The sequence below is a fragment of the Prunus persica genome, chromosome G2 (assembly GCF_000346465.2).
Source record: "Prunus persica cultivar Lovell chromosome G2, Prunus_persica_NCBIv2, whole genome shotgun sequence".
NCBI classification, from domain to species: domain Eukaryota; kingdom Viridiplantae; phylum Streptophyta; class Magnoliopsida; order Rosales; family Rosaceae; genus Prunus; species Prunus persica.
In genome coordinates, this window is record NC_034010.1 from 20,917,152 (window position 1) to 20,929,587 (window position 12,436).

Sequence of the window (12,436 nt, forward strand, 5' to 3'; positions counted from 1 at the left end):
GTCATACCTTAATGCAACAATTGCTCCCTGTGGCAATTCGTTCTGTTTTGGAGAAGCCTGCAAGGTATGCAATAACTCGTTTGTGCTTCTTCTTCAATGCTATATGTGCAAAGACTGTTGATGTTTCCAAGCTAGATAAGTTGGAAGAAGATGTAGTAGTTACTCTGTGTTTGCTTGAGAAGTACTTTCCCCCTTCATTCTTTGATATCATGGTTCATCTAGTAGTACATCTTGTCAGAGAAGTTCGTCTATGTGGGCCAGTATATTTTAGGTGGATGTATCCGTTTGAAAGATATATGAAAGTGCTGAAGGGGTATGTTCAGAATCGTACTCGTCCCGAAGGTTGCATTGCTGAGCGGTATATAGCTGAAGAAGCGGTAGAGTTTTGTACTCAGCATTTATCTGATGTTAGTACAGTTGGAGTGCCTTCAAGCCAAAAGATGGGACTTTCAAAGCCATTATCAGGTTGCACAGTGAGCGTAGTTGATCAGGACCTGTTGAATCAAGCACATCTATATGTCTTGGAGAATACGGAGGAAGTCCTACCTTATATCGAGTACGTATGAGCTTTATTCTTTAAGTTTCCATTTTAAATTATTTCTTATGTTTATCTTCTATATTTGGGACCGTAATGCTTGAATTTTTCGTGTCATGTAGGCAACATATGATCCACATCAAGATTGCTTATCCAAAATTTAGAAAGAGAACAAAGTGGCTGCAGGATAAGCACAATAGCACTTTCATTCAATGGCTACGCTTCAAGGTATATGTTGTTGAATAACATATTTCTCTTTTAATTTTCTTCTTATTTATATGTTAGATTGAATTAAGATATGATTAATTTGCAGGTTCAAAGTGAACTTGAGGAAGACAATCATGGCGTATCAGAAAATTTAAGGTGGCTAGCAGCTGGTCCAAACATGTCAGTGCCATTATATAGGAGCTATCTTATTAAAGGTATTAAATTCAATATCAAGGCACAAGATGATGTGCGGACAACTCAAAATAGTGGAGTTTATTTACTTGCACATACCATGCAAGTTGCTAGTGCCAAGGATAAAAACCTAATTCTCTCAAATATGGGTTTCTATGGTGTCATTCAAGAAATTTGGGACCTTGACTACCAAAAGTTTACAATCCCAGTCTTTAGGTGTGATTGGATAGATAGTTCTGGTCTTGTAGTCGACGAACTTGGATTTACCCTTGTAGATTTGAGTAAAATTGGACATAGGAATGACCAATTTGTTTTGGCTTCTCAAGTCAAACAAATATTTTTTGTTGACGACCCGATGCATCGTGGTTGGTCGGTAGTGTTATCAATGCCTAATAGAGAATATAATGATGTTATGGGTGATGAAGTCTTAGGTGATGTGATAATTGAGTGTGAGCCATTTACTAGAGGGATGCCAAATGTTGACACATTTGATGAACTGGTGGGTGAGTTAGGCGGTCAAAATATTCGAGATGGGTGTGAAGATATATGGATTGAATGATGCTTATGTAATTGGCAGTGTATGACATTAATTTTGTAATATATTGTAATGTGATTTCTTCACTTTCTACGTTCAAATAAAACACGACGTTATTGTGAACCAGTTATTCAGCATATTTACCGACGTCTTAAAGCAACGTAACAATGAAGAACCACGACGCTATTGTGAAGCAATTATTCAGGATATCACGTCGGGGAAGGATTAAGAACCGCCATGTAATTCAAAATAACACGACTCCAATCCCATAATACCGACGTCTAAAAAACGAGATATATAATCTGAACGTTAAAAAATACGACGTCATCATACATTTTCCACGTCGCAAGTTCTTTTATAAACGAAGAGGAACGAAATGAATTCCGACGGAAATTCATTATAACCGCCGTCTAATAACAATTAAACGACGTTATTTGTAATACGGCTCTCATCATAATCAACGCCGTCTATATGTTCTGTAATACGGCTCTCATTTATTTAGAACCGACGTTGTTTAGAAGTTCAACGTCGTCTATATTATTAAGTGCGTCGTGAGTAATGATGATAGATATAAATACAACGTCGACTATATAAATGCCACCGACGTTGTTTCGCATTTCAACGTCAACTGTATAAATATATACGTCGTAAATAATGACACTGACAACTATTTCCACGTCATCTTTTTTAGAAAAATCGAAGTGGAAAATTTATTTCACGACGGTTGTTTGTAAATAAGAGACGTAGTATATTTCAATAACGTCGTCTTCTCATGTATTTAAAGACGTCATATTTTTCCTTGTCGTGTAAATTATATTTAACGGCGTAGTATTTTAGTTGTCGTCGTTGTATGTATATCTTGCGGCCTTGTTCTTTTAACATGTGTCATATTTTTCCTTTTTAACGACGGTGATTTGTTTGAGTTGGTCGTCTATTCTCATCCTCGACTATTTTCTAGAACTTTAGCAGACTAAACACGTCTGTTTTTATTGTTTTCCGACGTTGTTTTATTTAACAACGTCTAATATTTATCGTCGTTGTTTGTTTCTGAAAATATGACGTATAAATTTTGTAATACGACTCTCATATATTTGTAACCGACGTTGTTTCGTTTTTCAACGTCTACTCTATAAATACATACGTCGTAAATAATGACACTGACAACTATTTCCACGTCATCTTTTATCGAAAAATCGAAGTGGAAAATTCATTTTACGACGTCTGTTTTTATATATGCGACGTAGTAGGTATCAATAACGTCGTCTTCTAATGTATTTAAAGACGTCAAATTTTTTATTGTCGTGAAAATGATATTTAACGGCGTCGTATTTTTATTTTCGTCGTTGTATGTCTATCTTGCGGCCTTGTTCTCTTAATATGTGTCATATTTTTCCTTTTTAACGACGGTTTTTTTAGAGAGTTGGTCGTCTATTCTCATCCTCGACTGCTTTTTTAGATCTTTTTGCAGTACAAAGACGTCGTTTTGTATTTGTTGATGACGTTGTATATTTTAACAACGACAGTGATTTAGCGTCGTGGTTTATGAGGGAAAAGATGACGGTGGATTCCACGACCATTGAAAAACCGAATACACGACGGTGATTTACCGTCGTCTTTTTGCTTTTTTGTAGTAGTGATGGGTTGGCCCGAAACTGTTTGTTTTGCTTTGTTGTCGTAATTATTCCTTGTTTTGTTTGGATGTGTTGTCGTTTCCTTTCTTTTGAGTAGAAAACTGAAGCTCCCAGAGCATGACTTGGCATGTTAGCGGCCTTGCCTCATTAATATGAAACTTATTGGTCAAGAATTTGCTCCATTGCCAACGGAATCCAATCTAGTGACAATCCACTTTTTTTAGTATTGCTTTAGTCAAACAAAATGAGTAAAATATTTTTCAGGTTGTATTTCATTCTTCAAAAGAATGTATTTATAGTACAAGGATGTAACCCTAGTAGGGTCAAACTAGGAATCAAGATAAAATTCTAATTACACAATATCTGTACAAAAGGAAATAAATATAATAATAATAAACTAGAAAATAAATATCCTAATTAAGTTAGGATCTCGCTAATAGCTTGTACTAAAAAAACAGTGAGGATGCATCTAATAGCTTAATCAGAAATAGTTTTAGAAAACAAAAACAGTGAAACCATTTTTGTTAAGTTTAATAAACAAATTGTTCCAAAAATGATTGCCCAAATCAAGCACAATAATCTATATATATAAAGCAAAAGGCAGAGAATGGTGAAACATTCAAAATACCAGAAAATGCCCTTGGTTAATTCAAACATTAAGAATTGAATTTATTAATTAAATGAGGATAATATGGTAAATTCACATTTTTTTATATTAAAAAAATTAAAATTAAAAACAAAATCAAATAATAGATCCTACTTTTATGTAATATAACTACCCATATTATTGTTTCTTCATTCTAAAAATTAAATAAATAATAATAATAAAAAATCAATTGGCACATGCGTGAGCATCATTTGCCTGTACATGAGGAAAGAAGAATAAAAATGGTCCTAATCCCAAATCTTTTAGGTAAGCAGAATCCAATTCTAATAGCTGAGCAGAAGCTAGGCTAAGACAGACAGACAATCGAATATCAATCAGTGCAAAAGTGCAAATAACATTATAGATTGCTAAACTAATTAATTAATATTTTAGGTAAGCATAATCCAATTCTAGTAGCTGATCATATCATATCATCAATTCATACCAAATTTCAGAGATTTACAGTGGTTTGATTTTGATGACCTTTAGATACTATTATTTGGAGTAACTTTCTTGAAGAAACCATATTGATTTGAGGAGGAATCATAAATCCAGATACAAACAATAGATCCAAACCTAGCCGAGCACGAACCAATTATTGGGATTGATTGAGATAATCTGTTTGTGTTAGTTTGAATTTGGATGTGTGTGAACCAAAAAATCAAGTATTAAAAAAAAAAAAAAAAAAAAACACTGCTTCGCTCCTTACTTGGAAGGAGGTACTCCTACAAATCAAAGTTTGATATAAGTACAAAATCAATTCATCAAAAACACAAAAAGAAAAATCTTAACACACGTGTCAAATTTATGATTAGTAAGAATGGTGTTTGTTTTGTGTTCCCGCTAAATTCTTTCTTATGGTTGTGGACTCACATTTGACGGACTACTTCTTATGGTTTTGCATTGTATGAATATGTTCCTCTGTTTTAGCTTACACCGTGCTTTCCAACTAATTACATATGCAGTGTTTGCATGTGCATGTGCAGTGTTCTCCAAACATTTCTGCAGTGTTTTAAATCATAACATTTGCAGAAAGCAATTAAATTTCTTTCTTTTCTGTTGTCCACCATCCCATTCTCATAGTTTGCAGCCTTATGCAAATCCTGTCAAACTATCTTAAACATTTTCTTACCAAAGTAATAAAAAAAATGTATATCCATGTATACATTATAATCAGACACAAACGTGCGAACTAAATCCTAACTAAGCACAACCAATGGCAACCACATTTATTATTAATAATCTATCTTTATGCCGAAGTAAGTAAATTAATATGGTGGCCAACTGCCAGATAAATAATTCCAAGACTCATTCAATTACTGAGTCAAGTTAATTGAGGACGGCAGCGGGATCGGTCCGATTATCCCCCCACATCTCTATCTTTGATCATCTCAGTGAAGCAAAGCCTAGTCAATACCTGCAAGTCAGTTGGAGTTATTAAAAATGTAAGTCAATAGAGAAAAATAGCAAACTTATTTGTTAAGAATTGGCCGGCATTCAAGTAGGTACTATCTAATAATTTGAAACTTATTTGTCAAGAATTTGCTCCAATCAATATTCTGTATTCCAAATGAAGCAAATCATTGTTGTGGACCCACATTTGACGAACTTCTTCTTATGGTTTTGTCTTGTATGAACATGTTGCTCTGTTTTAGCTTACACCTTGATTTTCAAACCAATTACATATGCATACTTTTCATTGTGAAGGCTTTCCTTTTGTTTCTCTATATATATGGAGAAGAACGGAGGCAACCATATATCAAACGTGGCCTGGTGGATAAGTCTGATTTACTCCTCTTCATGGGGTTTAGAAGCACAAAAACAAGATTGTTGCAGATGGGTGGGAGTCTCTTGTAGCAACCAAACTGGCCATGTTCTTCAACTTGATCTTTCATACAAAGTTGTAGGCGAACTTGACAATTTTCAAGGTAAGATGATTAGTCCTAAACTGATTGAGTTGCACCATTTACAACATTTGGCCCTTCCTTGGATTGATTTCACTGGGAGCCAAATTCCAGATATCATTGGTTCTCTATCCAATTTAAGATACCTTGATCTGACTTGGACTTATTTTCAAGGGAAGTTTCCAAGTCAGGTCGGAAATCTTACGAACTTGGTGTATTTGGACTTAAGCCGTAATCGCTTTACAAATGTGGAAAATCTCGACTGGCTTCCTCTTCTTTCGTCGTTAAGATATTTGGACTTGAGTTTCTCGAATCTCAGTAATGTTTTCGATTGGCCGGCAGCCATTAATAAGCTTCCTGAACTAACAAACTTGACACAAGAGGGATGTGATCTTCCTTCTCCAATTCTTTCCACTCTTTCTTACATAAACTCTTTTAAATCTCTTGCTAGCGTTGACCTTCATTCCAACCGTTTGAATAGTACTTCTTCAATATTCGTATGGTTGTCCAACTATAATACCAGCCTTGTTTATCTTCACCTCTCTGATAACCTTCTAGCTGGTTCAATTCCTGATGTTTTTGGAAACATGAGCTCTCTGGCACATCTTTATCTTTATTCTAACCAACTTGAAGGGTCATTACCTGATCTTACAAACCTTTCATCTTTGGAAGTCTTGTCTCTTCGTAACAGTCAATTAAGCAAAGTAATTTCAGGAACTCATTTCTCAAAACTCTCCAAACTACGGAATTTGGATTTATCTTCTAACTCGCTAGTTTTAGACATCCATGCTGATTGGATTCCTCCTTTCCAACTGGACTACATAATTTTGGGGTCTTGCAAGATGGGTCCGGATTTCCAAAGTGGCTTCAAACTCAAAAAAAATTCTCATACCTTGATATTTCTGATGCTGGAATTTCCAACATCTTTCCAAGTTGGTTTTGGAGTTTATGTCGTAATGTGACATTTATGAATCTCTCAAGCAACCAAATTAGCGGTACATTTTCAAATTTGACATTGGAATTTTCATATTCCCCTGCGCTAGATCTGAGTTCGAACAAGTTGGAAGGTTCAATCCCCTCAGTTCTATTAAATGCCTCATATCTGGATCTGAGTTCGAACAAGTTGAAAGGTCCAATCCCCTAATTTCTATCAAAAGCCTCATATTTGGATCTGAGTTCGAACAAGTTGGAAGGTCCAATCCCTTCAGTTCTATCAAAAGCCTCATATCTAGATCTGAGTTCGAACAAGTTGGAAGGTCCAATCCCCTTAGTTCTATCAAACGCCACATTTCTGGATCTCTCTAATAATAAACTTTCAGGGTCAATTTCGTTCTTGTGTTCAAGTGCAGCTATTGGTTTAGTCTTTCTTAACCTCTCAAGCAACAATGTTTCTGGACAAGTTCCAGATTGCTGGACACATTTGGAGAATCTAGTCATGCTTGATTTCAGTTACAATGCTTTGTCCGGGAAAATTCCTACAACAATAGGCTCTGTATTTGGGATTGAAACACTCAAATTAAGAAGCAATAGATTTGTGGGACAATTGCCGGACATCGTTGAAGAATTGCACAAGTTTAGTAGTTATTGATGTTGGGGACAATAAATTATCCGGACCAATACCTGAATGGTTAGGGGTTAGCTTAAAGAATTTGGTTATCCTGATGCTTTCGTCGAATCACTTCAATGGAAGCTTGCCCTCACAATTATGCCATCTAATACGAATTCAAAATTTGAATTTCTCTATGAACAACATCTCTGGAAGCATACCTTCATGCCTTAAAAATTTGACTATTCTAACTCATAAAGGAAATTCAAGTCTAAGAAGCGAACATTCATATGCCACGCCTAGTTATCTCAGTAGATATAATTATCCTTATGTCGATGATGCAACCTTCATGTGGAAAGGAGGAGTGAGACATTCAGAAGTATTTTGTGGCTCGTGAAGAGAATTGATCTGTCAAGCAATAAATTAACCGAGGAGATTCCAAGTGAAATTAGTCATCTTGTTGGGTTGGTTTCTTTAAACCTATCAAGAAACCAATTAACAGGTCAAATAACTAAAGAGATCGGAAACTTGCAGTCACTAGATTCTCTTGATTTGTCAAGAAATCATATAGACGGAAGAATTCCAACAAGCCTTGCTCGGATAGATCGTCTTGGTTTCTTGGACTTGTCATATAACAACTTGTTTGGCAAAATTCCAGTCAGGACTCAGCTCCAAGGCTTTGATCCCTCTTTTTATGCTGGGAATCTTCAACTCTGTGGACCTCCACTTAAAAAGATGTGTGCTGATGAAGTGGAAAAAGGTCCAAGTGAGCAAACTGACTTCATCAACCAAGAGGACAAGGATGAGCTAATAACACTGGGATTCTACATTAGTATGGGGCTTGGATTTGCTGCTGGATTTTGGGGAGTTTGCGGCACCTTGATATTTTCAAGGTCATGGAGCTACGCGTACTTGAAGTTCTTGAATGGTTTAAATGATTGGCTTTTTGTGAGGATAGCTTTGTTGAAGCCGCAATTGAAGGATGCTTAATTACTAAAGATCAATGGTAAGTAATCTCTCTTTTTCTCTCTCATAGTTTATTATTATTCTATTGACTTAATCAACATGCATGATTAATTTGGTTTTTCTAATTTTTTATATTCATGCAAACTAACAGGTCTTTTTTTTTTTTTTTTTTTTTTTTTTTTTGCATTTTATCTTTTTATCCAGCATCTTCGGAGACATGTCTTCCCTTCAATCAAAATGGTGCAAAGTTGCCATGGACAGTTGGAGTTTCTTAACTCCTTAATAAGAAGATTAGTGGGTGGGTTGGCCCGGAACTGTTTGTTTTGGTTTGTTGTCGTATTTATTCCCTGTTTTGTTTGGATGTTGTCGTTTCCTTTCTGTTGTAATATATGGGCGCACTCTTTGTTTTGAGTAGAAAACTGAAGCTCCCAGAGCATTAATTCGCATGTTAGCGGCCTTTGCCTTATTAATATGAAACTTATTGGTCAATAATTTGCTCCATTGCAAACAGAATCCAGTCTAGTGAAAATCCACTTTTTTTAGTAATTGTTTGTACTAAAAAAAACAAGAAAATTAATTTGTATTTTCAAAATTTGAGAATGCGTCTAATAGCTTAATCAGAAATAATTTTAGAAAACAAAAAGAGTGAAACCATTTTTGTTAGGTTTAATAAACAAATTCGTCCAAAAATGATTGCCCAAATCAAGCACAGTAATATAGTTATAATGTAAATAGATTTGTATTGCCGGACATCATGTGAAATGCATGCCAACAATTAATAATAAAATCCACATATTCTTAGTCCGCACATATGAAGGATTTTTTATATATTCTTTTTTTGGGTCTACGCAAATTTCATCACATATTTCATGCAGGAAAATAAGGCGAAAAAAAGACACGTTCAACTTCTTTTTTCTTTTTCTTTTTTTTTTCTTTTTTTTGGTGGTCAAAAAAGACAAGTTGAACTTCTTCAAAGAATTTACAATAAGTTATTTATGTTTATAACTGAAATTATAACCTTTTCAAAAATATTTGGTTAGACCTAAGCACTTACCTAAGCAAAAACAAAAAACCAATTGAATTATAAGTAGAAGCAATATACATAAGGACTCTCCAACTATATGACATCCAACATTAATTCCAATATATCACCCAAATGCCCACTCGTTCTCCTTATGGATCTCTTCTTCTTCCTCAGGAGTGAAATCATTCATGATGTTGAAGGTCTTGCAGATCTCTTTCAGTGTCTTTCCCTTGATCATGTCTGACACAATCTGGCAGGTCAAATCCAGCAAGCTCTTAAGCAAAAACAAAAAATTTATGCCAACAACTAGTGAGAAACAACCAAAACCAATAAAATCATATAATCAAATTAGAAACTACACTGCAAAGTATGAGAAAAAATAAACATATTAATAAGTAAGGAACCAAATGCAAAACCATGATGAAAGTACTAAAACGAAAACGGAAACTGCAATTTTCTGCATTGTAGTTTCTGTTTTCTGCAATGCAGTTTCTGAAAAAAGTCCCAAAATAACTACAAAATCAAAAACTACATGACCGCATCGAGTAAAAAGAAACCTAAACCAATCAAATCAGCAACTGAAAACCAAAAAATTCATGCCAACAACCAGTAAGAAACAACCAAAACCAATAAAATCATATAACCAAATTAGAAACTGCACTGCAAATTATGAGAAAAAATAAACATATTAATAAGTGAGGAATCAAATGCAAAATCATGATGAAAGTATTAAAACGGAAATAGAAACTACAATGCAGTTTCTAAAAGTCCAATTTTGAGTTCCCTTGCTCTTGGGTAGTTCTAGGGGTGGGTGCGGTCCGGTTCTCACCTCAAACTGAAACCGAAACCGGTACAGTTCGATCTGATTTAGGCAAAAAAATTTCAAAAACTGGCCGGTTCGGTTCTGACCGGTTCTGGTTTTGAACCGATTTTTTATTTTTTTATTTTTTTTCAAAAAAAAAAAATTTTCTTTTTTTTTTTATAAAAAATATAAAAATTAACAAATAATCCAATTCATACATTTAGAAATTTTTTGAAGTTGAACTTGGAAAAATAGTGATTATAAAATTTAAAATATGGCATTATATTTTAAAATTTTGTAAAAATAAAAAATATATATATGACCGGTTCAGTTCGGTCCGGTCCAGTGCGGTGGCGTGTAAAACCAGAACCGAAACCGGTTGGAACCGATTTGGTCTGATTTTGGTCCAGTTTGTTGACTTTTTTGGTAGACTGATTTTTTTTTTTTACCGGTTCGGTTCGGTGTTCCGATTTTCCGGTCCCGATGCCCACCCCTAGGTAGTTCTACTCTTCTCTTGCCCATCCAATTCCTCATCTAGGTAGCCTCTACTCTTCAAATTGGTGAGGATGAAGGCCAAGGAAAGAGCAAAAATCCAATTGTAATTAAATGAAAACTGAAATGCAGTTTCCAAAAGTCCAATTTTGAGTTCCCTTGCTCTTGGGTAGTTCTACTCTTCTCTTGCCCACCTAATTCCTCATCTAGGTAGCCTCTACTCTTTAAATTGATGAGGTTGAAGACCAAGGAAAGAGCAAAAATCCAATTGTAATTACCAAAACTGCAATGTAATTTGTGCAAAACTACAATGCAAAACCTGAATAAAATTTCACTGAACTAAAGCTTAAATGGTATTGCAAAATATCATATGATAGTGATGGCATCAACCATTTCCAAATCAAGACAAATGCATAGCCTATTTTATCTTGTTGGTGGGGATTGAGATTTGAACTTTGTGATGGCTGAGCATAAAGATTATGATGCTGGTGTTGTGGATAGTTTTGTTGCTGGTGTAAATGAGCCATTTTTAACTACAAATAAACAGACACTTTCATAAGCTAAAGGACAATGAACTTTTTGATAACATGTGGAAGCATAGAGGGGGGAAACACCACCATATCGACTACAACTACAAGCAGAAGGAAATCTACGGAGATAAGAGCACCTTAATCAGCATATTTGTATCTTCAATAGGCATAATAGGACCAGCAAAGAATAAAGATTATGAATTTACATAAGAATTTGGTCATTTTGAGATTCTCAACTTCAGAGATAGACAACAACGAACAATTGAGTTTCAAAATTCAGAAAGAATGTCACTTTGATGCATTCAACATATATATTACCATTGTGTTAATATAGGATTGGAAACTAAAGAAAAGAAATTATCCAAACAGACACAACAAACTTTCTGATTTTAGGAATCTAAAAATCTATCCATTCATCAAAAACTTACTGTGAGAGGCCATCCTTTCAAAGTCAAATTGTTACCACCTGATTTGATCCTGAAACAAAAGACTATAACATGTAAGCTACAAGCATAATTATACAATACCAGAACAATCCTTTTAAACTCTTTGCAACTCCTGACTGTGCAACTTGTGCCTTAACGGAGAACTTACAATCGCCACGCGCAAACATGGCAATAAACTTGAAATTAACTTAAACTTGAAACTTACATTTCGCCAGAGGATCTTATACTAACGGTCAAGATCTGCATCGAAGGCCTCCAATCGTCGTTGACTGCCATCAAGCAATTTGTTGCGGCCAAGCTTAGGCTTTTAGCGAAGAACCTGGTGGATAATCGCGCTTTGATCGGCAAGTCCGGTGCGGTCCGTGTTTTAATCTGGTTTTCGATGATTGGGCTTTGCTTCAGAGCAGACTCGGCACAAGGAAGAAGAGAGAGCTCTTTAAATAAAATAAAAAGGGTAAAATTGTATTTTACATATATAATTTAGACAGGCCCAACGAATCTGGGCCTCCTCTTTAGCCTAATCCAAAATTACAATTCTTTTCTAGGTATTAAAACCCAAACTAAAATACCCAATGTCTCAAATACTAATTAGTAAAGTTAGTTATGTCCAATACCTAATTTTTCTTATTTAATATTTGTTTTATATTTAGGACCCTATTTATGAGCTTACTTACATATGAAAAGTCCTTGTTTTTATCTATCAAGTCAATCGAATATCGATAAAGTGTGATCCAAACTAATTGAGAATTCCAAAATTTATCCAATCACTTAAGTCAAGTCAATATCTAGCCACTTAATTGCATTGTGGAAATTAGTGTCTAGCAAGGGCAGATGATTCGTACTATTTTTCTTGTCCGGTATTGTATAAAAATATGGCTCTATTTTGGTTTTCTGTCTATCTATGCAAATATCTTAAACACGTTACAAGAATGATGGAGAAGCATTTGAAAGGAAAGAATCTCATCCCAAGTGGAAAGGCA

General features: G+C 34.8%; 2 protein-coding genes across 3 annotated transcripts; one reads left to right on the top strand and one right to left on the bottom strand.

The window, feature by feature from the left end:
• Positions 5,479-8,186, top strand: LOC18786721 (LRR receptor-like serine/threonine-protein kinase GSO1). Its single transcript, XM_020557394.1, has 2 exons — positions 5,479-6,496; positions 7,699-8,186. Exons 1-2 carry the CDS (start codon positions 5,479-5,481, stop codon positions 8,184-8,186), a joined length of 1,506 nt encoding a protein of 501 aa, XP_020412983.1.
• Positions 8,973-11,847, bottom strand: LOC109947605 (SKP1-like protein 1B). Of its 2 annotated transcripts, none has more exons than XM_020558157.1 (3): positions 11,662-11,847; positions 11,439-11,487; positions 8,973-9,436 (listed from the first exon to the last, which is right to left on the bottom strand). In XM_020558157.1, the coding sequence occupies exons 1-3, from the start codon at positions 11,730-11,732 to the stop codon at positions 9,311-9,313; spliced, it is 246 nt and encodes an 81-aa protein (XP_020413746.1). In that variant the 5' UTR covers positions 11,733-11,847; the 3' UTR covers positions 8,973-9,310. The 2 variants fall into 2 exon arrangements, with proteins under 2 accessions (XP_020413746.1, XP_020413745.1); XM_020558156.1 differs by having other exon boundaries at positions 8,973-9,460.

Coding starts and splice junctions, on each gene's coding strand:
- LOC18786721 (XM_020557394.1), top strand. CDS start 5,479: ATGGAGAAGAACGGAGGCAACCATATATCAAACGTGGCCTGGTGGATA. Junction 6,497..7,698: donor TTTGGGGTCTTGCAAGATGG/GTCCGGATTTCC, acceptor ACCAATTAACAG/GTCAAATAACTAAAGAGATC.
- LOC109947605 (XM_020558156.1), bottom strand. CDS start 11,732: ATGGCAGTCAACGACGATTGGAGGCCTTCGATGCAGATCTTGACCGTT. Junction 11,488..11,661: donor ATAAGATCCTCTGGCGAAAT/GTAAGTTTCAAG, acceptor CTTTTGTTTCAG/GATCAAATCAGGTGGTAACA. Junction 9,461..11,438: donor TGAAAGGATGGCCTCTCACA/GTAAGTTTTTGA, acceptor TTTTTGCTTAAG/AGCTTGCTGGATTTGACCTG.